The following is a 27,500-nucleotide window of genomic DNA, read 5'->3' on the forward strand; positions in this document are numbered from 1 at the left end:
CATAGTACCACTTGCATTTTGCACAATGCATATTTTTGTCATTCCCCGTGTACGGTCTGTCGTCTGCTACCAGCTATGTTGTACTGCTATCCCGTGCATGTGCACGGGTATCGCTAGTTTATTTGGTAAGTTACAATTTGTATTAAAAGCAAATTTAAATTAACATATATTTCGACATAAAGACGATAGGTGATTCAGAACAATTGATAAGGATGGAATGCAAAGTTCAAATCGGTCTTATTCAGGCAAGAATTTGCGCTTGTAGCTTTTGCGTTTGTGGACTTCCACAGGGCAATCTCATTTGATGCTCCAGCAGTAGTCTGCCATCATATTTTTGTCCCATCGCCCTTGGTAGCGCTCTTCCATCGTCATGAGGTCCTGATGGAAGCGCTCTCCCTGTTCCTCACTTATAGCCCCAAGGATTTCAGGGAATTGATCAAGGTGACCATTCAGGAAATGGAGCTTGACACTCATGTTGCACCCAAGCTCACGAAAAGCCAACAGCATTCTAGTAACCAGAAATTCATAGTTATCTGCCTTTTTGTTACCAAGAAAGTTTTGTATAACCGTGACGAAAGACAGCCACGCTGTCTTCTCCTTGTCATTCATCTTCCTTAAAAAATTCCTCATCACGTACAAGGGCATGAATTTGAGGTCCATCGAACACACCTGCTTTGATCTTCTCAAAAGACAAAGCAGGAAAAGCAGAAACTATATGTTGAAAACATTCACCATCAGTTCTCAATGCCTTCACTAACTGTTTCATCAAGCCGAGCTTGATATGGAGTGGGGAAAAATGATCTTCTCTCAGCTAACGATTGGGTCATTCACAACGTTTGGCATGCCTGCTTCCAGAGTTTCCCGGATGGGCCACTCCTGGATCCAGTGTTTCTCTCGAGCTCGGCTGTCCCACGTGCAGAGATGGCATGGAAACTTTGTGAAGCCTTTCTGTTGACCAAGGAGAACGTTGACCATTTTCAGGTCCACACAAATGATCCAGTTGTGCTCGTGATATTTGAGTAAGTCAATGACTATTTTTATGTCATTATGTTCTTCTCGCAAATGCACTGAGTGACCAACTGGACCCACTCCATAAACATTGCCATTGTGCAAGAGAATACACTTGAGGCTGTGCTTAGAGGTATCCAGAAATAATCGCCATTCTGTTGGATTATACGAAGTGACACCTAATTGCCTGAGAAGACCTGGGACATCGTGGCAGTAAACAAACTGCTTGTCTTCGGAGAAAAAGGCGACAAAGATCTGGTCCCGCTTTCGGAAATATGAAACATTTGCAGAGTGGGCAAGTAGATTTTTTCCTTGCAGCCTGGAGGCTAATACCTCGGCTGCTTTCTTGGAGAGCCTGAAATCATGCACTAAGTCATTCAATTCCAGTTGGCTAAACTGCTGAGGGGCTGATGACTCTTTGGTATCAGATGAGGAGGCTTCGGATTCTGAAACCATTTCTTGAAGCCCGTCATCACGACCCTCGTGCTCTTTCTGATCATGTTCACTGCCTTCACCTTCAGATATGACAAAACCATAAAAGACTGGAACGGGGAGTTCCTCAGAGTGCGGAGTAGGTCGAATTGCTGAGGGAATACAGGGATATGAGATCTTTTGCCGGTTTTTCTTGCCGACACCCTTTGTGTTGACCAGGCAAAAATAGCAGTCAGTTACGTGGTCCTTGGGTTCTCGCCAAACCATGAGAACTCCAATAGGCAGACCCTTTCGTTTTCCTTTTGTCCAGTCATGAAGCATTTCCTCACAATTATGACATACAATACGAGGAGCCCATTTCTTGTCTTGGTCGCCAAGGGGAACATCAAAATAGACTTTATAGGCACGCCTTACAAACGATGTGATATTGCGCTTTTGACGAAGTAGTGTGTAGCAGCCACATACATAACATAATGCATCAGGATTATTTACACATTTATGTCTTATTGAAGAAGCCATGATCAGATCTGATACAAAGAAAAACATAAAGTTAAAGAATATATATCAATAAAGATATAGAAAATTGATGTCAAATAAATCGTGAGCAAATCGTTAGCAGCAAAACGAATACGGTCTATAGTTATTTAGCCGTTTAGGCATCGTATCTTTCCACTAAAGTCCGAAATCGCACCCCTAGTTCTCAAGTTATCCCGAGTGCAAATAGCAATGGGTGTCCTTTTTGCGAAAATCGCAAGTTTCAAATTGCATGAAAACTAGAGCATGTAGAGGAAAACCGATTTCAGATTTAAAATCAGCGTTGAAAAAATACATAAAATAAGTTGAAAAATCTCATGCAACAGATAATAAGAAAAAATTTGTTCCCTAGTGTAATTTTTGTCCTCCCCCCAGCCCATCTCCCAAGACCACCGGCCGAATAACAAGCTCAAATGAGCTAAGATCCTAGTCCTCTTAATGATGATGTCATAAAAACGAATATGATGTCATTGTGATCTATCAGGTTTGCGATTTATCTGTGCTAATTCCCAGCTTGATTCCCGCAAACAAAATTCAAACAGCTTGCCGAGTTTCGGAGATAATGGTATAGGCGATTTCCAATAGCGGCGATATTATGACGTCAACTTTTTTTCTAGGAAGAATTTCCAAAATCGGAGATGGTTACTGTCTGTGTGTGGGCTTTCTGCATATACATGGCAAGTTTCACGAAGATCCGATGAAAACTCTGGGTTGTGAAACAAAAAAAGTCAAAAAATAGGAATGACGTCATAAAAATTGATATGATGTCATAGTGATGTATCATATGTATGGTAATTCATCTCTGCTAATGCCCTGTTCGATTCCCACAAACAGAATTCAAAAAGCTTGCCTAGTTTCGGAGATAATTTTTTTGGCGATTTCCATTAGCGGAGATATTTTGACGTCCTAACTTTTTTTCTAGGAGGAATTTTCAAAATCCGAGATGGTTACTGTCTGTGCAGGGTATTTTTACATATGTATGCCAAGTTTCAGGAAGTTTCGATGAAAACTGTAGGCTGTGAAACAAAAAAGTCCACAAGAAGAAGATGAAGAACAACAATGTGAGTAAGACTTAGAGATCCTCCAAGAGGATCTAAAAACACCCCTACACATTAATGGGGGCCATACTGATCCTATGTAGCAAGACTGGATGTAATCAGCCCACAACTTTAGTAGCGTGACAAACAAACAAACACACAAACACACACCAGTCAATTAATTCTAGGAGGATAACCTAAATCCAACCCCAACCCTCACATTCAAAACCCCAACCCATTCCTAACCAAACTCAACCCTTATATTCAAAACCTCAACCAATCCCTCATCCTCGCATTCAAACCACATCCCGAACTCATAACTAACCCCAATCCATCCCTAACCCTGACATTGTAACCCCGGCCCATCCCCAACCCTAACATTGTAACCCCAACACATCCCTAACCCTCACATTCAAAACCCAAACCCATCCCTAACCGAACCCATCCCAAACGTAACCCATCCCCAACCCTCACATTCAAAACCCAACCCCATCCCTAAACCAACCCAACCCTCACTTTGACATTCAAACCCCAACCCAATATATATATATATATATATATATATATATATATATATATATATATATATATATATATATATATATATATTCAAAATGAATTGAACACTTTCGAGGATTTGTTGCTCAGTAACTGGGTTATATATGAACATCTAGTATGCACCAGATTGTAGAGTTACCCTTACATTTCTCAATTTTCTTCCAGATTTTGGGAGTTGAAAGAAAGGCGCTTGGTGGCTCCAAGGGCCTTTCTTTCAACTTTCAACAAAGGGTCTGAGATGAATCAGACTGCAGGATTGATGTTTGCCGTGTGACACTAGGGGCACATATTGAACATTTGTAAGATGTAGAAATAACTGTGAAAGTTCCTTTACAAATTGGTTTTGACTACATGTTCATACAAAACCTGATATATATATATATATATATATATATATATATATATATATATATATATATATATATATATATATATATATATATATATATATATATATATATATATATATATATATATATATATATATATATATGGAGTGTGACGAGCACTCGCCCAATCCCCATTGGACATCATATTACATCATGTGCCTTCTCGTTGAATGGTTTGCATTAGCTGGAACAATCGTCTGGGTGGCAGACAGATGCTTGCTCTTTGCAGACTATGCGGTTTTACTGTGCAAGACATAATCCACGGCAATGCTCACCATAAGTCAGGAGGTGTGTGTGCGTGTGTGTGTGTGTGTGTGTGTGTGTGTGTGTGTGTGTGTGTGTGTGTGTGTGTGTGTGTGTGTGTGTGTGTGTGTGTGTGTGTGTGTGTGTGTGTGTGTGTGTGTGTGTGTGTGTGTGTGTGTGTGTGTGTGTGTGTGTATATGTATATATATATATGTATATTAAATAGTTCTATATTTTTATGTTCTTTTTTTTCTTTTTCTTTTCTTCCAGTTTTGATTTGAGAACAAAGTTTTAGGTCTTTTAAGTCTGAATAAGCACAACTAAGATTGTTTTCCCCAATTTAGTGAGCCTCCAAAGTAGGTCTCACATTATGAACTATCAAGGCTGAACTCATAATATGTGTCCTCCAATTTAGTGAGTATCCAAGGTAAGTCTTGGATCCATCAAGGCAGAACTCATGTTTTGGGTCCTGGTCGCACAAAGGGTCTTCAAGCAAATGAATAATTTCACCTCATTTTACGAAGAATCCTGTTTTCAATTTGTATTTCTGACACAATGTCCTGTGAGAGAAAATAATATGTATTAATTCTTTAATTTAATTCATTTAATCCAAGATTATTATATGCTTAAATCAAACACTGTTAATATAAGAAAATCTTACCTCCATAGATAAGAAGTTAGATTCCAAAACATCAATTTCAATGTGGAGATAAAAAGTAGGACAAGCACTCCATGACATCTCAACTTAGTGAGGAAAGATTCACCATCTCAAACGTGCCAAAGGTTTAAAATATATGCCAGCAATCTGCTTTCTATAGGGGTAATAAAATAGGGGTGTGCTTATTGGTGACGGGTGTGGTTATTTAGGCTTGCCCAACCATGTTCACACATACCCACAATTGCCCGAGCAATGTTTACAACACCAAGCATTGCATTATTAATTTCAAATCAAAATATTTCAAGTGAAAATTATAATGAAACTGAAGACCAAGAAAGAACCCGAAGAAGTAAAGAGCAAAGATGGAGCCATCAAGAGGAAGCTGGATTCGGGTTTCAGCCATGACCCACTCCCCTCAAACCCATCCAGACACAGCTAAGTGAGCCTTATAGAAAAATTTCTGCAATAATTAACTTCTCTGTAGAGAGATAGATAACGAGAGGAAAAGAGAGTAAAAGATAAAAGGGAAGAAAAGCAAGAATTAGAATGAATAAAGAATTGTGAAGAAAAAAAAAATTGAAAGAAATGTGAAAGGAACAAAGATGTTGGGAATAACGTGAACAGATCGATTTCAGCAGATACTCCTCAGGCTCAAACGCAGCAACATGTACAAGCTACCAGAGGTCTGTCAGCGGGGAAGCACAGTCCACACAGCATCAGGATATGGTACAAACATCATATGCCAGACATACAGGCAGGTTAGCCTCGTGTTGGCTCAGTGGTTCGGGTGGTGGCTTGGGATCCTTGGGTCCTGAGTTCAAGCCCCGTTGGGCCGCTGAATTAATACACCAGGAGGTTGACTCAGCCTGTCATTCTTCCGAGGTCGGCGAAATGAGTACCAGTGTACTGGTAAGGGGACACTGCATCAGCGGCATAGCCGCGTCCCAACCAATGATGCAACCAGCAACCAAAGGCTGCACTTGATAGAGAGAAAGAGAGACAGGCAGGTTGCTCAGGCAACAAAAACAAAACAAAACAGGAAGTCGAGGCTTTGGCCAACTGAATTTTTGGCAGGGCTTTCTTCTAATAACACATTGAATGTTGACTTTATTCCAAGAGAGCATGATTTTTTGTGGTGGCAAAATTTTAAAATATCACAAGTGTGTTTGATAAAATATCTCTGCTCAACAAATTTATTTGAGACAAGAAACAAATCCGAACATACAATTTATTAACATCCACAATGGTGATGAAAGTCAAAAGAAACTCAAACACTTTGATAAACTGCAAAACAAAAACAGATATTCATCGGCTCTCTTTTTGAGTTCAATAAGCACCGACAATTGTTCTTTATAAATAATTAATGAAAAGGATGGTAGGATAATAAGAATAATAATAATAATGAGAGAAATGGGAGTTATTATCATTATTACTGTAAAGCTCATTCGGGGGGCGAAGTTGGATTTTGGAGAGGGATTTTGGGGAATTGTCGCTTGTGCGACACATTCACTTCAATGTAAAATTTGGGGGGATTTTCTCCCTCAACTATCATTTTCCAATGACGACTAAGGTTTTCTCATCAGAACGAAATTGCCCACTCTGGGTAGCCTAAAGCAAGTCACATTTATGCTTCATTCACATCATACCCCTCTAGGTTAAAGGTCAAGGTCAAAGAACGGTCTGAAGAAAAAACACTTGTTTTTATACGCCCAATATATATATATATATATATATATATATATATATATATATATATATATATATATATATATATATATATATATATATATATATATATATATCGGGGTGTATTATGTGATACCGGTTGTCCGTCCGTCCGTCTGTCTGTGTCTGTCTGTCTGTCTGTCCGTCCGTCCGTCCATCCGTTCCTGTCCACACTCTAACTCCCAAAGTTTTCAACTTTCACGTTTCATATTTGGTACATAGGTACAGACTGTGGAGACGGTGTGTCGCGACATACGTTCATCTTCTAAAGTGGTTGCCATTGCAACCAGGATGCTGTTTTCCATGCAGTGGCACAATTCTGTATATACCTTCTTGTTCGGGCGTATATTGTCCTCACTTGCACTTTTGTTTACTTTTATTTTTGTAACTGCTCCGTTTTGCCAATGTGGAATCTGAGACCACTTGGCCTTCCAAGATATTTTTGCGTCATATTCGTGTATCTGCACTGAAGTTGTGCACCTGATATTTGTTTCGTGTCCTTGACCGACTATTTTCAGATTGTGACCTAATTAACAAAAAAAAACATTTTTGATCATCACTTGCATATTTTCCTCTGATTTTCATGATGTGAATTTTATGGATAGATTATAAAGGACAAATTTCCTTCATCCACACTCTATTACTAAATGTTGAAGGTCAAGGTCATATGGTAGTCCGAACACAACATGGCTATCATTGGATTTTGGGCCAAGTGTAAATAGCAGGCGTCCTTTGGGGACGGAGGCTTACCCTTGGTGATGGCTTTGTGATCGCAGAAACCTGCTCAAAAAATTGAGCGAAAATCTTTTTAAAAATTCTTTCTTTTGAACTGCTCTATCATTCGATGTGAAACTTCACAATTATGATCTGGAAGTGATGGGGAATATATGTTTTAAAGTTCAACTTGATCGGACACATGGTGTGGCAACCAGAATGATTAAATTTTTGAATCTGGGTTTTTTTTAAAATATCTTTTTTGAATGAGGCTCACTTGGCTGTTCCTGGATGGGTTTGAGGTTAGAGGAGCAGCAGTGGAACCCCAAATCCTATCCAGGTTCCTCTTGATGACTTCATCTTTGCTTTTTGCTTGTTCGGGTTCCTTCTAATTACTCTAATGCAGGAATGTACCTATTTGTTCTTCTCTTTGATTTGAATTGAATTCATTTTAATCCCATTCTGAAATCATTTGAATAATAATAAACATCATAGTCAGGGTCAGGTGTCCGATCAAAGCGAGGTTGCATCAAAACGGGACGTCTTGGTCCCAGTCATCACTGCCAGCAGTTATAAAGTGGCAGTTCTCGTTATGCCTATTATTAATTATGTAACACACTAGTACACAAACACCACAGAAAATACACGACACAAGTCCTGGTGAGGGTCTGCAATCTCCGATTGCTCTTTTCCTTGTTATTATCTGTTGTCAATAGCAATGTGGTGTACCATGTGAGGATTATGCTGTCGTAGTGACTAAGGTGCACTTAACAGAAATGATCTCTTTCAAGAAAAGTACTTTGCAGCCTCTGCCGAATACCATGCTTTCATCCCCACTCAACTCCCAACATCTCTCCAAACAGGGAACAGAAGAGGAGAAGCACATTTTGAGGCCTTTGTACGAGCGGTACCGTATTGTGAAACAGCTTCTCTCTCGGGCTCGCAACTTCCCCACGATTGTGAGTATCCTTGTCTGTCCATCTGTCAGTCTTTCTGTCTGTATATCTGTCCGTCTGAAAAGAGACCTGGAAAAGTTGTGTGATGTGGAATATATATATATATATATGTATATATATATATATATATATATATATATATATATATATATATATATATATATATAAAATGTTGTGTATAACACATAAGTTTCTTTTATGTCCTGGTTGCTGCTTTCCTATCCGTCTTCTAAACCCTGATGTACTGAATCATGTGGGGATGCAGTTGCAATCAACAAGCTTGCTTTCTCAACTTTGAAAGCTAACTCGATTGAGATTCACTTTCGGTCATTCTGTTGGGGCCACAACAAATGTTTGTCCATCCTGAGGCAACCCAGGAAACATCATCTTACAAATCTAAAGGCTGAATTCTCCAACCAGTCTCTTTCCTCAAAATCATGGCGGTTTCTTGTCAAGTCTGTCTCTGGTGTTTGCTCCCCTTCATCCCATCCCTAATGTCGAAACTCTGTCTTTGCCTTTAATGTCGTTGCCTTTTGTGGACCTAATCTATCCGAGGTCTCCACTCTAACCTGACACTCAATCCAGGCCTCGACAGAAAAACCAGACATTATCTGTTTTACAGAATCCTTCCTCCCCAGGATGTCCCCGACTCCTTATGGTGTCTTTCTCCAGTTAATGTTTCCTTTGACTTTATAGGCCTGAACCATGTCCAGGGGGTGGAGTTGCACTTTACATAAACAACTCAATTTCACACTGCCCCTCTACTGACCTCGCACCTCTCAACCACCAGGAATACCTCTGGCTGCAACTTCCCCTCCACTCCCATCTCTTGTTCATCTGTGTCTTGTGCCGTCCCTCCAACAGTGATGACTCCATCTACATCTCTCTCAGCCAACATGGACAAACTTTTAACCACTTAACCCAACTCTCTCTTCCTCATATGTGGCGATTTCAATTTTCAACATGTAACTTGGCTGGATGTTGGTACCTCTCTCACCAGCCATGAGATTTCAGCAAAGGACTTCTGTGACTCCATGGGACTGACTCAATCTGTCAACTTTCCAACCCGGATTTCTTCAAATGGCAAATCCTCCCTTCTGGATTTGGTGATGACTAACTTAACTCAAATGTCTCCTTTTCTTCCTCATCTCCAATTAGTTCATCTGATCATGTGCTTGTGAAAGACAACATCTCTCTGACCTCAATGCTCAATGCTAGCAAGTCTATGAATTTACTCAAGCACATTGGCAGGGAATGCAAGCAGCCATCTTTCTTCAAGACTGGTCTCCCACATCTACTGCCCCTGATGCTATCTCAGCCTGGATATTCTTCCACAGAAACCTGCTCTCTGTCATGCACAAATTAATCCCATCTCATTTTCAATTATCCTACCCAGTCTTCCCACCCATGGTGCACTAAATCCTGTTGTGAGACAATTGGCCTGAAACAACTTGACCTATTTTCCTAGAATACAAATCTGAACGAAGGCAATCTCGGTGCTTTCCAAAAAGTCCACAACAAGTGTGTGTCCAATCTCAGGAGAGCCAGAAAACACCATCTTTCCAACCTCAAGAATGTATTTTCAAACTTGTCTCCCTCTTCTAAAACTTGGTGGCACCTTGTTAAGTCTGTCTCTGTTGTATGCTCCCGTTCCATTCCTTCCCGCTCTTTAAATGGCACCCATAGCAGACTCTGTTTCTGAGAAGGCCGAATGGCTCAATTCTGTGTTTGCTTCCAAATATTGTGTCTCCAACCCCTCACTCTCCGTACCCATCTTTCCCTCTCATTGGCAACTGCTTCTGTCTCTGTGTCTTTTGCACCTGAGAAAGTTCCCATAGTTTGCTGCCTTTTTGGCTGCTGGTTGCATCATTGGTTAGGGGCACGACTATACCGCTGAGCCTATACCGCTGAGCCCCTATTACCAGTATATAATGGTGTTCATTTTGCCGACCTCGGAAGGATGACAGGCTGAGTCAACCCCCTGGTGTTAATTCAGTGGACAACGGGGCTCAAACTCAGGACCCTTGGATCACAAGCCACCACCCTAACCGCTAATCAAACTCCCAGGCTACCTGAGAAGGTGGAGGTTTTTTTTTTTTTACAAACGTCGACGCTGACTGTACGACTGAACCGGATGGCATAAGTTCACGTGTCGTAAAAACCTGCTCTGCTGTTCTTGGACATCCTCTCTCTGCCGTTTTCACTCTGTCATTTGTGCAAGGTCATCTTCCATCTGCTTGGAAAGCTGCCAACATAACTGCAGTGATTGATCACATGGAAAAATGGACTGCTCTCCTCTCTGGGCTGGCTCTCCTGTCTCACATCTTGTTCAGTTTGACGCTGTGGAAACCAAGACCTTCAAGATCATTGGAATCTCTTGCGCTGAAGCTGATTCCATGGGCTTATCACTTCGCTATCGCAGATATATTGGTGATCTCTCTGTCTTCTACTGCCTCCTTTCTAATCTTGCATCAAATGGTGGTGATGCCCTCACTTCATTATGTCCTGTTTTTTTGTTTGCTTTTGTAGCTCATCTGGAATTTATATTCCAGATAAGGTATTGTCATCGTGCACCATGCATCTGTCTGTCTCGTTTTATGACTTCTCTGGCCAAACCGCTGTATCGATCTGGCTAAAATTTGGCAGAAACTTTCCTCTTGTGACTGGGAACAGGAATTGCAAAGCTCATTCCAGTCACATGACTTAAATTTGGTCAAAATAGCTGACTTAGTAAATTTCTTCAAAAACCTTCTCTATACCCACCAGTCGGAATGCTACCAAATTTGGGTTGCAACATTAGGACAGGGTCTTGATGTTAAGTTGTGGAGGTCACGCCGATCACGTGACTGGAAGTGTGTCAAAATGATGGACTTAATAAGTTATTGGGAAAAAGTCACATAAATTCCTTAAAAAATCTTCTTCTCCAGACCAACCAGTCAGAATGCTACCAAATTTGGGTTGCAACATTAGGACAGGGTCTTGATGTTAAGTTGTGGAGGTCACGTCGATCACGTGACTGGAAGTGTGTCAAAATGATGGACTTAATAAGTTATTGGGAAAAAGTCACATAAATTCCTTTAAAAAATCTTCTTCTCCAGACCAACCAGTCAGAATGCTACCAAATTTGGGTTAAAATATTAGAACTGGGTAGGGAAGTTAAATTGCGGAGATCATGTGAATCATGTGACCGGAAGTGTTTCAAAATGGCCGATTTCATCAATTTTTGGGAAAATCGCATAAATTCATTCAAAAATCTTCTTCTCCATACCCACCAATCAAAGTGCTACCAAATCTGCTCTTTTGGTGCTTTGTGCTCCCCCCGTCCCCCCAGGTTTCTGCAGGGCTCACATGGTACACCATGAACCCTTTTGGTAAAACAACCTAAATCCAGAATCACTGCTCACCTCCACTCATTTTTTCCTCTTTTTGCCTGCCTGTGCAATCATCTTCCACATCCTCTTCAATCTCATTCCTCTCTCAAGGTTTTCAAGACAGCTGCTCACACCATCTCAGATCGTCCCAATTCCAAAACCATGATCTTTTTTACACTTGTTAACCCCACCCAAATCCCTGCTGATTTTCCAGTTTTTCTTCCTTTGAGTTTCCTTGTGCATACATGAGTGTTTGCCTCCTGTTTTGGGCTGTTCCCTCCTGATCTGTTCAATGTGTTAGCTCTCTCATGAGCCTCAACTATGTATACAACAAAAATAAATCTCGTGTACCCAACCAATCCTGCTTTGTCCCCCATCTTACCCCAACGTACACACTGTCTATTGGAGTGTGTCCTTCTCATCCGATAAGGTAGATGAATGACTATCCACCCAAAACTTTGCTTCAAAAGAAAGGCTGACTTCACACCTCAACTCTTTTATTCCTCACTTCTCCCATCTACAGAACTACCTTCCAGAGGCTGTTCTGTCTTGCTTTTCCCTCCAGTACTTCAAACAACAGTGCTTCACCATCTCTTGTCATCCACAATTCTGTCCCATGATATTTATTACCCCTCATTAACCATTCTCAACTCAACAATTTTACAAGCTCGTTTCAGCATTTCCTCCCTTTCTCCATGTCCTCTCTTCCTGTTGGTCCTGTGCCTTGACGTTTGTCTCACTGTCAGTTCTAACATACTCCTCCATGAGCCTTGCTCCTGCAAATAAAATATTAAAATCTTCAGCAACCTAGAGATAAAGTAAACTTTGATAAATGTGCAAACGCTTTGCATGTTTAAAGAGTTGAAAAACTCTGCGGTTTTAATTCATCAGACATGTTTATGGATATCCAAGCAAAGACCATTGACTCTAATGGATGTTGCTACTGCAGGGCACAACTGCTGGTTTGTACCGACATGTACAGTTGAAGACGCAGATGGATTGTCAAACAGCACAGGTCTGTGGGGATATACAGGTGTGTACACTCTGCAAGGATGATATGTGCAAATGTTCACAAGTACTTTGATTCATAATGCCTTTGAGGATAATTGTTTGAAAAATAGGATGTTAATGATTGAATTAGGGCTCATTGATATATTACACACACAAGATATAAAGGTGTTTTGGGGATCAGGTGGCTGGCTGTTCAGGATCAGGCATGCAGAATTGGTTGAATTTCTCAGATTATGGAAGGAAAGCCACTTTAACAACATTTTTAGAAAATAAGTCAAGTAATCAAGGCAATCAACTTCTCAGCTTAACATTCCAATTGAAGGAAAACTTACTTCATGTTGCAACACCTTTCTGTGAAGGCACAAGATGAAAGTTTAAAATTTACATCTTCATGTGACAAAGCCATGTCCGTTGTTTGCTCTGTTATGGTGTTCCACATGCCTAGGATTCTATGGTCCACCGGAGCCGGAACAGATGTAAATTGGGTAAACTTTTGTTATTTTCTTTATTTATCCAAAGTACTGCCTCAAAGGTATAAACTAAAGCGGTTTAAACCCTTAACTAAAGGTAGCAAGCTGTTAGAAATGGAACTTCTGCTGTTCGACTACATTTTTGAAGAAGAAATTGATTAACACACCATATCGTTTATATAATGATGAGCAAAGCCAACCCATCGCTTCACTGGCAGACCAATTCGTCGTCTATCCATCCATCCATCGGGACCATACTCTGTCAAGAGCGTTGGTGCTGCCTAAGCAGTCTCCCGGGCTATTGGATACAATCCTGGATGGGTCATCACTCCAATTCAGGATACCAGCATGCCGGCACTCATTTTGCCGACCTCGGAAGGATGATAGGCATAGTCAACCCTACCTGGTATTAATTCAACAGCCGTGGGGGATTTGAACTCAGAATCATAGGATCCCAAGCCCACCACCCTAACCATTAAGCCAACAGCAGGCATATATTAGTCATCCTGTTTGCCAAAATTAGCTATTTCGTCACTTTGGCATCACTTTGCAGATGCAAAACAGCCCCTGAGGCCATGGCCATAAAGCCCATGTTACTTCCCTCACAAAGTTGTGTTTATACCCTGAGTATTTTGGGCAAGAAGGAGAAGGAAAGGAGGACAAATTTACCTGGGCATTGAGTGCTTTAACCCCTCCACCTCCACCCCATCCCCGTTCTCATGTCCTGCTCTCCCACTTTGCCCCCCATTCATCCTGAAGTTCCTTCCCATGATGACAGGCTTTGACAGTCCCCTCAGTTTTTTTGTTGTTTTTCTTATGGGGTGGGGGGGGGGATGGAGAAGGGAATAATAACAAATTTACCAGTGTGAAGAGTGCTTTAACCTCAGTGTTGCCCGGGTAAAAAAGTAAATTGTGTAACACCCTCTGTCACCACCACCAGGTGGCGCTACATGGTACACATTTGCATCGAGAGCTTTTACCCTTTCCACACGCCCCACACCCCCACATGAGGCTGTGGCCATATAGCTGATGTTACCCCCCCCCCCACACACACACACACACACACACACACACACACAGTTGAATTTGTACCTCGAATTTGGAGTTTGGAACTTAAAAGTTACGGCTGTGCATGAGATTATATATATATATATATATATATATATATATATATATATATATATATATATATATATATATATAGAGAGAGAGAGAGAGAGAGAGAGAGAGAGAGAGAGAGAGAGAGAGAGAGAGAGAGAGAGAGAGAGAGAGAGAGAGAGAGAGAGAGAGAGAGAGAGAGAGAGAGAGATATAGAGATATAGAGATATAGAGATATAGAGATATAGAGATATAGAGATATAGAGATATAGAGATATAGAGATATAGAGATATAGAGATATAGAGATAGAGAGATAGAGAGATAGAGATAGAGATAGAGATAGAGATTGAGATACCTTTATTTATACAAGCTGTGACAAAACAGTTGCACATAAACATGCAAAACAAGTCATAATAAAAAGGTCAAGTGCACAATTAAAATGAAATAATAAGATCATTATGGTTTATTTGCCCCAAAGCATTCCTGTGACACTATTTCTGCTTAAACAGTTCAAGATTATAAATATTTTGGTGAAAATAAAATTCTGCACGTAATCTGCCCACGACAAGAGCCTTAAAAACAGTTAAAACATTGTAATCAGCATCAGAGTTTGCAAGAAGTTTAGCTTTCCTTGTTTTATAGATTGCTAGTTTCCCTTCAGTTATTATAAAATTGACAAGAGCAGATTCAACATGACTTTTGGAATTTAATGGTAATCCAAAAATAAAAGTACGTAAAGGAAAATACAATTTTCGTATGACAGCACAATTGTGATAAAAAGGTAAAAAGTGGGGTCAGTCTTGCACAGTCAACAAAGGCATGATATAAATCTTCAGAGGCCATACAAAAAGGGGCACGAAACAGAATTTAAAACAGAAAAATGATGTAATAAAACATTCGTCGGTAAAATCATATGAACAATTCCCCAAGAGATATCACCAGTCCGTTTTACAATCGGTGGGACATACATGGCAGCCCATTGTGGGCACAGGGGGACCCCGGAGGAAACATCCCCTTCCATCGGGATGCAAAATATCTTTGCACAGATTAGGATGCCATATGGTGACACAAAGGTGGTACAGTGACTTTTTAGCAACATTAGGAAGTGGAGAGGAAGACAGGATCACAGTTTCTGTTAATGCCAGTGATGTTATACGTAACTGTAGAAAGAAGGGGGCATGGATTGCAGGGACAGTGTTACTGGCATCAAAATGGAGTCCCAGACTTCTGGAGGTACGCAGAACCTCTTGGACGAGCTGGGAAACGGTTCTTAGAGAGCACATTCCAACGGTAGTCGCAATATGCCCAACTGAGTGCCATGTTTTGTTCTCCTTCCGCAGATCTCGTATGAGACGTATACCGGAGTTTATGAAGCATTGTATGTAAGCACGTGATCAAGTTATGTTCGGAAAAAGTGCATTGTAGAAGATAGGCTCGTCGAGAAAGTTGATGTAGTGAGCCATATCTCTGTGCACTACAAGAGGCTGCCAGGCTTGCAACAGGTCTTGGTAAAACAAAGGCAATGGAGAGATGTCCACATGTTGCAAGTCCATGAGCAAAAGTTTCTGATTGAAGTCGAGCATGCCAGACATTTTCAGCAAATGGTAAGCAGTGGAGCGCCATGGCAGTGATGCAGAAAAAAGAAAGCGGTAGACAGCGGCGACTCGAAAGGCAATCAGTCGGCTGAGAATGTCAATAAGACCATGACCACCATCTGCCAATGGAAGGTAAAAGACTTCAGGCTTGACCCAATGTTTGTCACCCCAGCAAAAATCACGCAGATGTTTCTGGATTGTCAGCATCAGTGCTTCAGGATGGTGTAGGGCAATCATTTTGTGCCACAAGGAAGCCAACAGGTTATTGATCACTAGGACACGACTTCTTACAACAAGGTTAATAATATTCCTCTCCACTTCTCGAGGATATTATCAATTTTATTAACTGTATTTAACCAATTCTTAGCCATAAAAGCAGGAATGCTAATGTGCACACCCAGATAGCGGATGCCTTCCTTCTCCCACTGCAAGTTTCTGGGAGGATGAGGAAAACCAACAGCCGGGGTATGGCCAATCCATAGAGCTTTACATTTGTTCCAATTTATTGTGGTTGTGCAAGCCAAATATAATTTTTCCAAGTAATTAAATAACATGGTGACATCATCACTATTACGCACCACAACACACACATCATCAGCACATACTGAGGCACTCATTTTTTGCCGAATTCAGAAGGATGACAGGCAGAGTCAACCCCACCTGATATTAATTCAACAGCAGAGTGAAATTTGAACGCAGTATCCAAAGATCCCAAGCCCACTGCCCTCACCATGAAGCCAACACCACTATAACCAATCAATGCAAAACTATAACTCATTGACCAACTACCCATGGGAAATATAGTTCAATAAAAGCTATGTCATCGGTCACTGGTCTGGTACCATATTGGATCAAAGAAAAAAACAAACCTTGAAAAAACAGAGGAGTTGGCTCACACCAAGTCCTTCTCAAGACTGCGCAGGAAAGTATGCTATGAATACCATCTAGTTTCTGATCAGTGTTTGTTTGTCTCTGGACTTGTCTGTGTTTGTCAACGGACGTGTCCGGCCAGTGTTTGTGGCTGGGTGGTGTTTGTCACAGGACCTGTCTGGGCGGTGTTTGTCTCCAAATGTGTCCGGGCAGTATTTGTCTCCGGACGCATCTGGGCAATGATTGTCTCTGGACAGCTTAGCTCTGGACGTGCCCGGATGGGAGTTTGTCTCTGGGAGTGTCCCGGTGGTGTTTATGTCCAGATGGGTGTTTCTCTCTGGATGTGTCCGGTTGGTGTTGATGTCAGGACGGGAGTTTGCCTCCGGAAGTGTCCGGACGGTGTTTATCTCCATATGTGTCCAGCCGGTGTTTGTCTCTGAACATGTCCGGTTGGTGTTTACCTCCAGGTGCTGTTTGTCTCCGGATATATCCGGCCGGTGTTTGTCTCTGAACTTGTCCGGGCGTTATTTATGAGTGGACGGGAGTTTGTCTCCAGTCGTGTCCGGGCAGTGTTTATGGCCGGGTGGTGTTTGTTTTGTCGTTGGGTAGTGTTTGCTGCCAGACTGTGTTATCTCCAAACTTGCCTGGGTGGTGTTTGTCTCCAGTCGGTATTTATAGTATGAGTAGTAGCAAATGGATTTTGTTTCCATCTTCACTGTTATTCCTTGCAGAAGCATTTTTATCAGACAGTATGAATCGTAATTTACGCTTCACCACACGTTTGCCTACCCTTCCTCTCACCTCTCACTGCCTTCCCTTCCAGCACCCCTCCTCCCTCCTCTCTCTTTCTCCCACCCCTCCTTGCTCTACCTCCCTCCTCTCTTTCTCCCTCCACCTCCTCACTCTTCCAAGTCTCTCTCTCCCACACCACCTCCTCACCCTCCCCCCTCTCTCTCTCCCCCACCCCTCTCTTTCTCCTCATCACCCCCATTTTTCTCTCCCCACACTTTTTCGCCCCCCCCCCCGTAGTATTCCCGTCAGCAAAGAGATTGGTGGTATTTACTAGTCTATCCTAATAAGTGTGTGTGTGTGTGTGTGTGTGTGTGTGTGTGTGTGTGTGTGTGTGTGTGTGTGTGTGTGTGTGTGTGTGTGTGTGTGTGTGTGCACGTGTGTGTGTGTGTGTGTGTGTGTGTGTGTGTGTGTGTGTGTGTGTGTGTGTGTGTGTGTGTGTGTGTGTGTGTGTGTGTGTGTGTGTGTGTGTGAGTGAGATATAATTGTTAGGAACAGTCCCACGGTGTATAGCAATGTTTGGTGAGGTGTCGCTCTCCCCACCTCCCCCTCTTCCTAGCACCTCCTTTCTCACCCCCTTCTAGCTTTCCCTCCCCCCTCTCCCCTCCACCCTCTCCCTACCCTCCCTCCTCTCCCTCCTATCTCTCTCCCTTCCTCCTCACTGCCTCCTCTCCCTCCCTCTTTCTGCCCCACCCTTAATATTCCCGTCAGTGAAGCGTCACTTTGCTCGTGTTAAAATAAAACTAAAGATCCTGGATTTTCTGTTACCTTTTTGAAAATCCTTCCTGCTGATGTTTTCTCTGTGCTGTGGTTGAAGATGTGTTTTTGTTTTATCAATGCCAAGCAGTATTACCTGTTTGCAGAATTTTTAATCTCCTGCATTTTTCTTATTTCCAAGTTCCTTATTACAGGTACAGTACTGTAATCCACTTGGAATTTTACTTGTAAACATGATGTATGTTTTCTGTGTATTTAATTTTTAAAATTATTCATCTCGGTGGGGGGGGGGCAAAGGAAAGGCCCACCTTAGAGGAGGGCAATGGGTGCCAGAGGAAGAGTCCGCCCCGGGTGCCAAATTTGTCTGTATGTTTGTTCCTTGATAATTTTTTTTTTTTGACAAGTATGTTGGTCGCCTCCGTTTGTTTGTTTGTGTTTGCTTGTCTGTCCGCTCGCCTCCAGCCCAAACCGCTCAACCGATCTATCTGAAATTTGCAGAGATTACTGTCACTGACCCTGCAACGGCCCGCATTGAAGTTTCATAGAATTCACTCGAACGAAAAGGTCTACATTGGCCACTGGGCCAATTTGAGCTAAAAAAATTTTAAATCCTCAAATTTCAATAGATTGACTTGAAATTTGAAGAGCACTTGCATATCAGCTCGCTGAATTGAACCTACTACTTTTGAGGTTAACATAGGTCAAAATGTCAACATTGGCCAAAAGGTCAACCCAACATAGGCCAAATTTTTAAATTGCTTCTAAAATTATAAATTTTCATCCGATTGATTTGATATTTGAAGAATGTTTGCAGATCAGGTTGCTGAATTCAACCCCCTATTGATTTTGAGATCAACTTCAGCCAAAAGGCCAATTTGAGCCAAATTTTCTAAAAGCCTCAATTCTCATCCGATTGACTTGAAATTTGAAAAGGATTTACATATCAGGTCAATGAATTCAACCACCTATTCTTTTTCAGGTCACCATAGGCCATAAGACCAACCCAAAATAGGCCAAATTTTATAGTTGTTTCTAAAATTGTCAATTTTTTCGGATTGACTTGAAATTTGAAGAACATTTGCATAACAAGTCGCTGAATTCAACCACCTATTATTTTGAGGTCTCCATAGGCCAAAAGGTCAACAAAGGCTGAATTTCTAAAATCCTCAATGTTCATCCGATTTACTTGATATTTGAACAAGATTTTCAAATCAACTCACTTAATACAACCACCAATTATTTTTGAGGTCAGCACATATCATAAGGTCAACATAGCCCAAATGGTCAACAACTAAGGATCACTTTCTAAAATCCTCAATTTTCATCTGATTGACTTGAAATTTTAACAGGATTTTCATGTCTGGTCAATGAATTCAACTACCAATTAATTTTAAGGTCAAAAGGACAACACAGGCCTAATATCTCAAATTCATAGATAGGGCCTAAACGATATATATATATATATATATATATATATATATATATATATATATATATATATATATATATATATATATATATATATATATATATATATATATATATGTGTGTGTGTGTGTGTGTGTATATCTTTTGTTACGGATTTCAGAATCCGGTCTGATGAATGCATCCACACATCCAGGTCCTCAGACAGTTATTTCCTTAAATGCATGTTCAGATTAGACCCATCCCCATGTCTAATGGGATTTTAAATGTGATGCGTTCAGAAGGGTAAAGAATAGATCCCCTCTCTTATGGAAAGATTTTATTCTTTACGACACACACATTTACATGTATTTCTTTCGCGAGCGCTCGCGCCTGCCTTATATTTCCTCAGCAATGTTTATGCACATATTTCTTTCACGAGCGCTGAGGCCCGCCATTTTTGGAGCAGACGGGTTGTCATGGTAACGGTGCGCAAGTGGAGCGAGGTGAGCTTGGAGGGACTCTGCACCTGCTGAGACGGGCCGCAGATATAGAAAGAATTGGAGAGGTCTGTTCAAAAGAAGGAGAAAGAAAGCGAGAGTTGAAGCACGCGAGGGAAGAAGCGTGCCAGAGAGGAAGCGCGCAAGTGAGGAAGTTTGCGAGCGCGCAAGTGAGGAAGCGAGCAAGTGAGTGTGTGGGTGTCTGACCAGCACCAACAACAAGACAATTTGTCCTTTCCAGTGTTTTCGCTAGCGAGTGTGTGGTGCTCATGTGGGGGTGAGCAGCGCCGACAACGAGTGAGGCACGGGTGAGTCACAATGAGTGAGGCGCGGGTCAGTCACCAACGGATCGTGTGGGTCACTGCGCGTCACCAGTTTCGTGAAGTGTGAGGAGCTGCCCGTGTCGCAGCACCAGGGTCTAAACCCACGACAGATGATCTTGTTTCCCCCCCAGACGTCGACTGGTGTTTAAGGATGTTGGCAAGTGGGTGCACGGCAAGGCTGGGTACTGGGATGGACAAGACATGCACACACACATTTCAGGACGTTTTCACTTCACGGACGACTTCTCTCTGGTGAGCGAGAGGACTCCTCTCCCCCCCCACCCCCCCCCCCCCGAATGATCTGCTGGGTACCCTTGTCTGTGTTTAGTTGTAAGTCAACTCCCGATAAGCATCTGCTCTCTGTCTCTTTCCTGTCATTTTGATAGATTTGGAATTTATTCATTATTTACCTCAGAAAATAAAAGGTTCTTTTAATTTATTTATTTTCTTATTAATAAATTATTTATTGACTTCCAACCTGTCCATGTTTGTCCTTTTCTTCCATTGGTCGAGCATTGTCCAAACCCAGATTGACAGGGAGGTAATTACGACAGATTTGACCAAAAATAATCGACGCACCAGCGGTTAAAACGCTTGGCCGCCCGAATTAAAATCTAATCAAGATAAGATTGGTGCTTTGCCGAGGGCACGCTCCCCGCTCAGGGAGCCACGTGACCTCCAGTTAAACGGCATAATTAGACAGTGGATACTGGAACTCGTAGTTAACTGGGTGGTGTTCATGGTTCTAAAACAACCCACCGTACCACAACATTAATTGTGAGCAGTGGCTCCAGGTCCGGCTCTTCCGAGGACAACCGGGGATTAATCCCCCTGAGTGACAAGCTGGTGTCTCGGTACCCGTGGCCGCAACTATATATATTGTTGTGGTTACCAGATTCGCAAACCACCATTCAGGTCCCTTAGGTGAGGTATCTCGGTAAGTGCATGTGTAGTTAGGCCCAAACCCGTTGTCTAGTGGGAATACATGTCATTTATACGTGCTGCGACTCTTCAGGATAGCCGTTTTTCTTTTACTATCTTTATTTTGGACCAATCGCCATCACCACAACCACAACATCAACCACCAACCACAACACCGCTTCACCACAACCGCCACGACCTTTACCGTCACAACTCGCCACCATCGCATCACCGTCATCTCGCGCCACTCATGGGCACCGATGCTGGACTCGTGTAGGGCGCACGTTGAACAGCGTGTACAAAATCACGGATTTTCTGCTTCAAAAACGGATCGAAAACGACACACGCCCACTTTTTGCCGTCCAATCGGTGAGCGAGGGGCGAATTGGCCCCGCCCCCAGGGCGATTGATATATGCAAATTTGTGGATCAAAAAGCCTTCACGCCCACTTTTTCTCGGGCCAATGGGGAGCGAGGTGAAAGGTCAAAGGGAGGGGGTCAAAGGCGAAGTTACGGGGGGATAAAAGGACGGTGTTCGTCAGTCAAAGGAGTAGTAAAGGTCGGAACGAGGCGAGAAGGAGTCGGAACAGAGAGTCAAGACTTCGCGGGCGGTGGAGCTGCTCGTCGTGTGCGTTGAAGTCGGAACGGAGGGGACGAGCTGTGGAGAGGCGGCGACACCGGACGAGGGGGTGCTCGCGTCGTGCAGGGAGCTGCACCCCTGGGAGGCCGGCAGCGCGACCTGGCCGAGGTGGAGACGCTCGTCGCATATAATAAAGATCCTCTATACCCCGAGCATCAGCAACCCCCTCCTGTTTCCCCCCGCGCTGAGATAGTGCGACCAAGGGGGCCCCGTTCCCACCCCCAGCCAGGCACTGTCCACGAGGCCCGCGGGTTGCGGGGCCATCGCCGCTCCGCGTCTCATCACCAGACGGGTAGGCCCGACCTGGTCTCGGCCCCAGGCCTACCTCATTCTTGAGGGTATTTCTTTTCCTTGGTTTTGGGTATGTGTTGTCGGCGCCGTCTGTGAAGTAGAATTGTATAAGTGTTGCCGTGTGCTCGGTAGTCGGTATTAGCTCTGCACTGTGTTTTCACTTTTATGTTTGCTTTTTATGTAAATGGAATTGTGTTTTCTTTTTTTGTGTGCATTTGGTGGAATTGTATTTGTGTGCTTTCCGTTCGTCGCGAATAAATGTGCTTTATTGTTGAACTGTTCTCCCGCTTCGCTTCGTCTTTTCCTCCATTGAATCCCCATCTTGCTTCACGTAAAGGGTTGGTAGTGGGCTGAATACGCCCGATAATTAATCGAACCGTCGAGGTCGACGATAACACCGCTCGGTTATTCTGATAGTACGGAACGGGTCGCTTAAGTGGCCCGTGTCCGAAGTCGACCTGCGGCGAGGTGCGATCGCCCGGTCTACCCTCCGCGTGGGTACTTAGGTAGTTCGAATTTGGCGAGCAACCCTATCCCACGCGGGGGCTGATTGGCTCGATCGCGGTGAGACCGAAAGGTCCATCCGTGACTGGTTCCCGGCGTTAGTCCGAGAGGGTCACGACTGGATTGTCCGTCCGGTGGGCGACGTGCCGCGATTCGAGTTACGTGGCCGTCGCACGCCGGCGGGCGCGAAGACCGCAACAATATATATATATGTATATAAATATATATATATATATATATATATATATATATATATATATATATATATATATATATATATATTGTTACGGTTGTGGAAATTCGCAAACCACCATTCAAGTCCCATAGGTGAGATATCTCTGTAAGTAAATGTGTAGTTAGCCCCAAACCCGTTGTTTAGAGGGAATAAATGTGATTCATTCGGACTGCGATGCTTTGAGATAGCCGTTTTTCTGTTCTATCTTTATTTTGAACCAACCACGTCTCAACTGCCATCACACAACACGCTCCAACCATCACACAACAACAACAACGCCAACAGCCACAATCTTTACCTTCACAACTCGCTCCCGCAAACATCGCATCACCGCCATTCCAAACGGCACCATGGCCATAAACCACCACCATAAACCCTCCACCACCTTCACCTCTCTCCTTCTGCGGCCATTCCCGCACCACCTGTGAGCACCGAGCGTCAGGCTGTCCTGGGCTCGTACGGGATGCGTGCCGAGCCGCGAGTGCAAAATGCGGCCTTTCCGAGGAGAATTCGGATCAGGAATGCTTAGGACGCTTAAAATTCGGGTGTCGAAATTCTGGTAAAAATCGGATGTTTTGGAGACGTTTTAAGATTGTATAAAAAATATTTCACTCGACGTGTCACGGGTCGTCCCATGATGCAGTGCGCTCGAGCAGACGCGTCGTTGACCCACGTAAAGGTTTTGTGTGTGCGCGCTGATGGTGTTTTCGATAAAGATGGTGTTTAAAAGTCATTTTTTATCCCAATTAAGGTTATCGTCGCATGCCTGACTCCCTGAGCCGTCGGATTATGTAAAGATTGTTGGTGGATGGCCGAATATTACGGTTTTGTGACTTTGATAAAATAATTGCGTGGAGAAATGGATATTTTTGCTTCTGTCGACGTTACGATTTTTGATGGTTTGGTACAGAATCATCGTAGAAACTTCTGGTTTGCGTCGCTACCTTCTCTCGAGACAGCTTTTATAAGACAAGTTCAGAGGTCAAGTTGACGATTTCGTAAGTACCAGTCTATGACTGCTTGTTTGTTTGTTTGTTTGTTTCTTGGCAAAAAAATTGATCGCCTCCGTTTGTTTGTCTCTCTGCTCGCCTCCAGCCAAAACCGCTCAACCAACCGTCCTGAAGTTTTCGGAGATTAATGTCACTGACTCTGCGATGACCATCCATTGAAGCTTCATGAAACTCGGTCGATAGAAAATGTCTAAATAGGCCAATTTGGGCCAACTTTTGTAAAATCCTCAAATTTCATCAGATTCACTTTAAATTTGAACAGGATTTGCAGATCAGGTCACTGAATTCAACCACTTATTACTTTTGAGGTTATCATAGATCAAAAGGTTAACATAGGCCATAAGATCCACCCAAAATAGGTCATATTTATTAATTGTTTCTAAAATTGTCCATTTTCATCCGATTGACTTGAAATTTTAAGAAAGTTTGCATCACATATCGCTGAATTCAACCACCTACTAATTTTGAGATGAACATCGACCAAAAGGTCAACATAGGCTAAATTTCTAAAATCCTCCATTTTAATCCAATTAACTTGAAATCTGAAGGGCAATTTGCATATCAGGTCACCAAATTCAACCACCTATTAATTTTGAGGTAGCCAGAGGCCAAAAGGCCAATTTCAGCCAAATTTTATAAAATCCACAATTTTCATCTAATTGAGTTGAAATTTGAAGAGCATTTCATGTCAGATCGCTGAATTCAACTGCGAATTAATTTTAAGGTCAAAAGGTCAACACAGGCCTGATTTCTAAAACTGATAGATCAGGCCAAAAATTAAATATATCACTTTTTCTCAAAAAGTTGTGAATGAGTTTTGACAAAACAAGGTGGATGAGTTGGATAGGTGACAAGAACAAGCAGATTGGATTTTGGTTCAGATCCAGCACATCAGAAGGTATACAAAACGTTAACTGTTCCGCCTGGAACAGGTAAGCACTCTACCGACTGCCATTCTACTTTGTGCTGTTTTGCCCAGTGTCACTCTGAGTGATTTTTCATTTGTTTGTTTGTCCACAGAGAACTTTAGTGTTTTTCTCTGCAACCACTTGGCGGATTGAGACAAATTTTCAACATAGGAGTGACTACTCATGTAGAATGTTTTCATGGTAATTATTAATGTCCTAACTCACGTGGTGTGGCAATCATGTTGGAAAAAAAGGAAAAACTTTGGACCTCTGTATCTCTGAAATCACACCAAAGTAAAAATTGAAATGTGGCACGTGACAAGTACTCCTCCTCGGGAATATGCAATTTTTTTGACGGCATAGGTGCCTTCTTTATATGGTCATAATTGCATATGTAGAATGCTACGTCTGATCAGTATGAAAAATTTTGCTGGTCATCTTGGGATAAAATGGTCCACAGAAAAAAAAATTGGTGATGTCATCAGTCATGTGATTCAGCAACCATATTGTTTAAAATAATAATTTTTAAAAACCTTCAAAAATCTTCTCTAAAATGGCTGAACTGATCGAGGCAAAAGTTTAAACTTATGACCACTATCCATGAGGAAGAAAAGATTCACACATTTGACATCAAAGGACACATGGTTTGGCAGCCATATTGGTTTTACCCTAAAACCTATTTTTGAAAAAAGCCTTCTTCTCCATAATGGCTGGACATATCGAGGGGAAATTTCAACCAAATCTTCCCCAAGCTTTGGGGATATTCATGAAGGGTATTCACGAATAATTTGTCTCGTGGTCTGGCAGCCATATTGGATTGGGCGGAAATCTTAAAATTTTTATTTCTCTTGAACTGCTTCTTCGATCAATGACACTTCACATTAATGATCCATTCATGGTGTGGAAAATATGTTTTAAATTTCAACCTGATGGGACACATGGTCTGGCAGCCAAAATTATTTAATTACTTTGATCTGGGTTCTTTTTATTTTTATTATTTTTTTTTGGATGAAGGTTCACTTGGCTGCACCTGGATGGGTGGTTTGAGGGTAGAGCAGTAGCAACTGAAATGTGAATCCTATCCAGGTTCCTCCTGATGACTCTAATGCAGTACTTATTTTATTTGGTCTTCCATTTGATTTGAATTGAATTTATTTTAATCCATTCTGAATTCAATTGAATAATAATAAAAAAAACCGTCACGGGTCAGGGTCAAGTGTCTGATCAAAGCGGGATGTCTTGCTGCCTCCTCATCACTGCTCGCAGTTATAAAGTGGCAGTTCCAGTTATGTCTCTTATTAATGATTGAACACACCATGACACAAACACTACACAAAATACACCACACAAAACTATTCCTGGCGAGGGTCTGCAATCTCAGCTTGCTTTTTTGTTAAACAATTATTTCATTTTTAATTTGATATTTAATTTTATTCTTGTGTGTCTCTCATCATCGTGATCTCATCAAAGGTGTTGACACGAGCAAATATGAACACACAGTATGGTGGTGTTGGTGAATTAACAGAGGTTTTAATTGCTGTCTACAATACAATGCAAGTGATGGATACAACTTAAAAAAATATACTGTTGCGGTTTTCGCGCCCGCCGGCGTGCGAACGGCCACGTAACTCGAATTGCGGCACGTCGCCCACCGGACGGACAATCCAGTCGTGACCCTCTCGGACTAACGCCGGGAACCAGTCACGGGTGGACCTTTCGGTCTCACCGCGATCGAGCCAATCAGCCCCCGCGTGGGATAGGGTTGCTCGCCAAATTCGACCTACCTAAGTACCCACGCGGAGGGTAGACCGGGCGATCGCACCTCGCCGCAGGTCGACTTCGGACACGGGCCACTTAAGCGACCCGTTCCGTACTATCAGAATAACCGAGCGGTGTTATCGTCGACCTCGACGGTTCGATTAATTATCGGGCGTATTCAGCCCACTACCAACCCTTTACGTGAAGCAAGATGGGGATTCAATAGAGGAAAAGACGAAGCGAAGCGGGAAACAGTTCAACACAAAGCACATTTATTCGCGGCACACGGGAGCACACATATTCAATTCCACCAAAAGCACACAGAAAAGACACAATGCAATTTACACAAAAAGCAAATGTAAAAGCGAAAACACAATGCAGAGCTAATACCGACTACCGAGCACACGGCAACACTTATACAATTCTACTTCACAGACGGCGCCGACAACACATACCCAAAACCAAGGAAAAGAATACCCTCAAGGATGAGGCGGGCCTGAGGCCGAGACCGGGTCGCGCCTACCCGTCTGGTGATGAGACGCGGAGCGGCGATGGTGCCTCAACTCCGCGGGCCTCGCGGACAGTGTCTGGTAGGGGGTGGGAAAGGGGCCCCCTTGGTCGCACTATCTCAGCGCGGGGGGAAACAGGAGGGGGTTGCTGATGCTCGGGGTATAGAGGATTTTTATTATCCCGCGACGAGCGTCTCCACCTCGGCCAGGTCGCGCTGTCGGCCTCCCAGGGGTGCAGCTCCCTGCACGACGCGAGCACCCCCTCGTCCGCCCTCGCCGCCTCTCCACAGCTCCGTCCCCTCCGTTCCGACTCCAACGCACA

General features: G+C 42.7%; 1 protein-coding gene across 9 annotated transcripts in view; it reads left to right on the forward strand.

Annotated features, from left to right (window-relative positions):
• LOC147027271 (protein FAM13A-like) overlaps positions 1 to 27,500 on the forward strand; it is a 333,647-nt gene that overhangs the window by 288,748 nt on the left and 17,399 nt on the right. For 8 of the 9 annotated variants that reach the window (XM_085883527.1, XM_085883526.1, XM_085883524.1 and 5 more), the window contains 2 exons: positions 8,162 to 8,257; positions 12,575 to 12,658. In XM_085883527.1, the coding sequence (XP_085739653.1) occupies positions 8,162 to 8,257; positions 12,575 to 12,658 (180 nt within the window). Of the gene's footprint in view, positions 1 to 8,161; positions 8,258 to 12,574; positions 12,659 to 23,903; positions 23,992 to 27,500 lie in introns of all 9 variants that reach the window. The other variant, XM_085883529.1, reaches the window with a different exon arrangement.

Source organism: Eptatretus burgeri, chromosome 5 (assembly GCF_056783735.1).
Source record: "Eptatretus burgeri isolate ZD-2024b chromosome 5, Ebu_testis_v1, whole genome shotgun sequence".
NCBI lineage: Eukaryota > Metazoa > Chordata > Myxini > Myxiniformes > Myxinidae > Eptatretus > Eptatretus burgeri.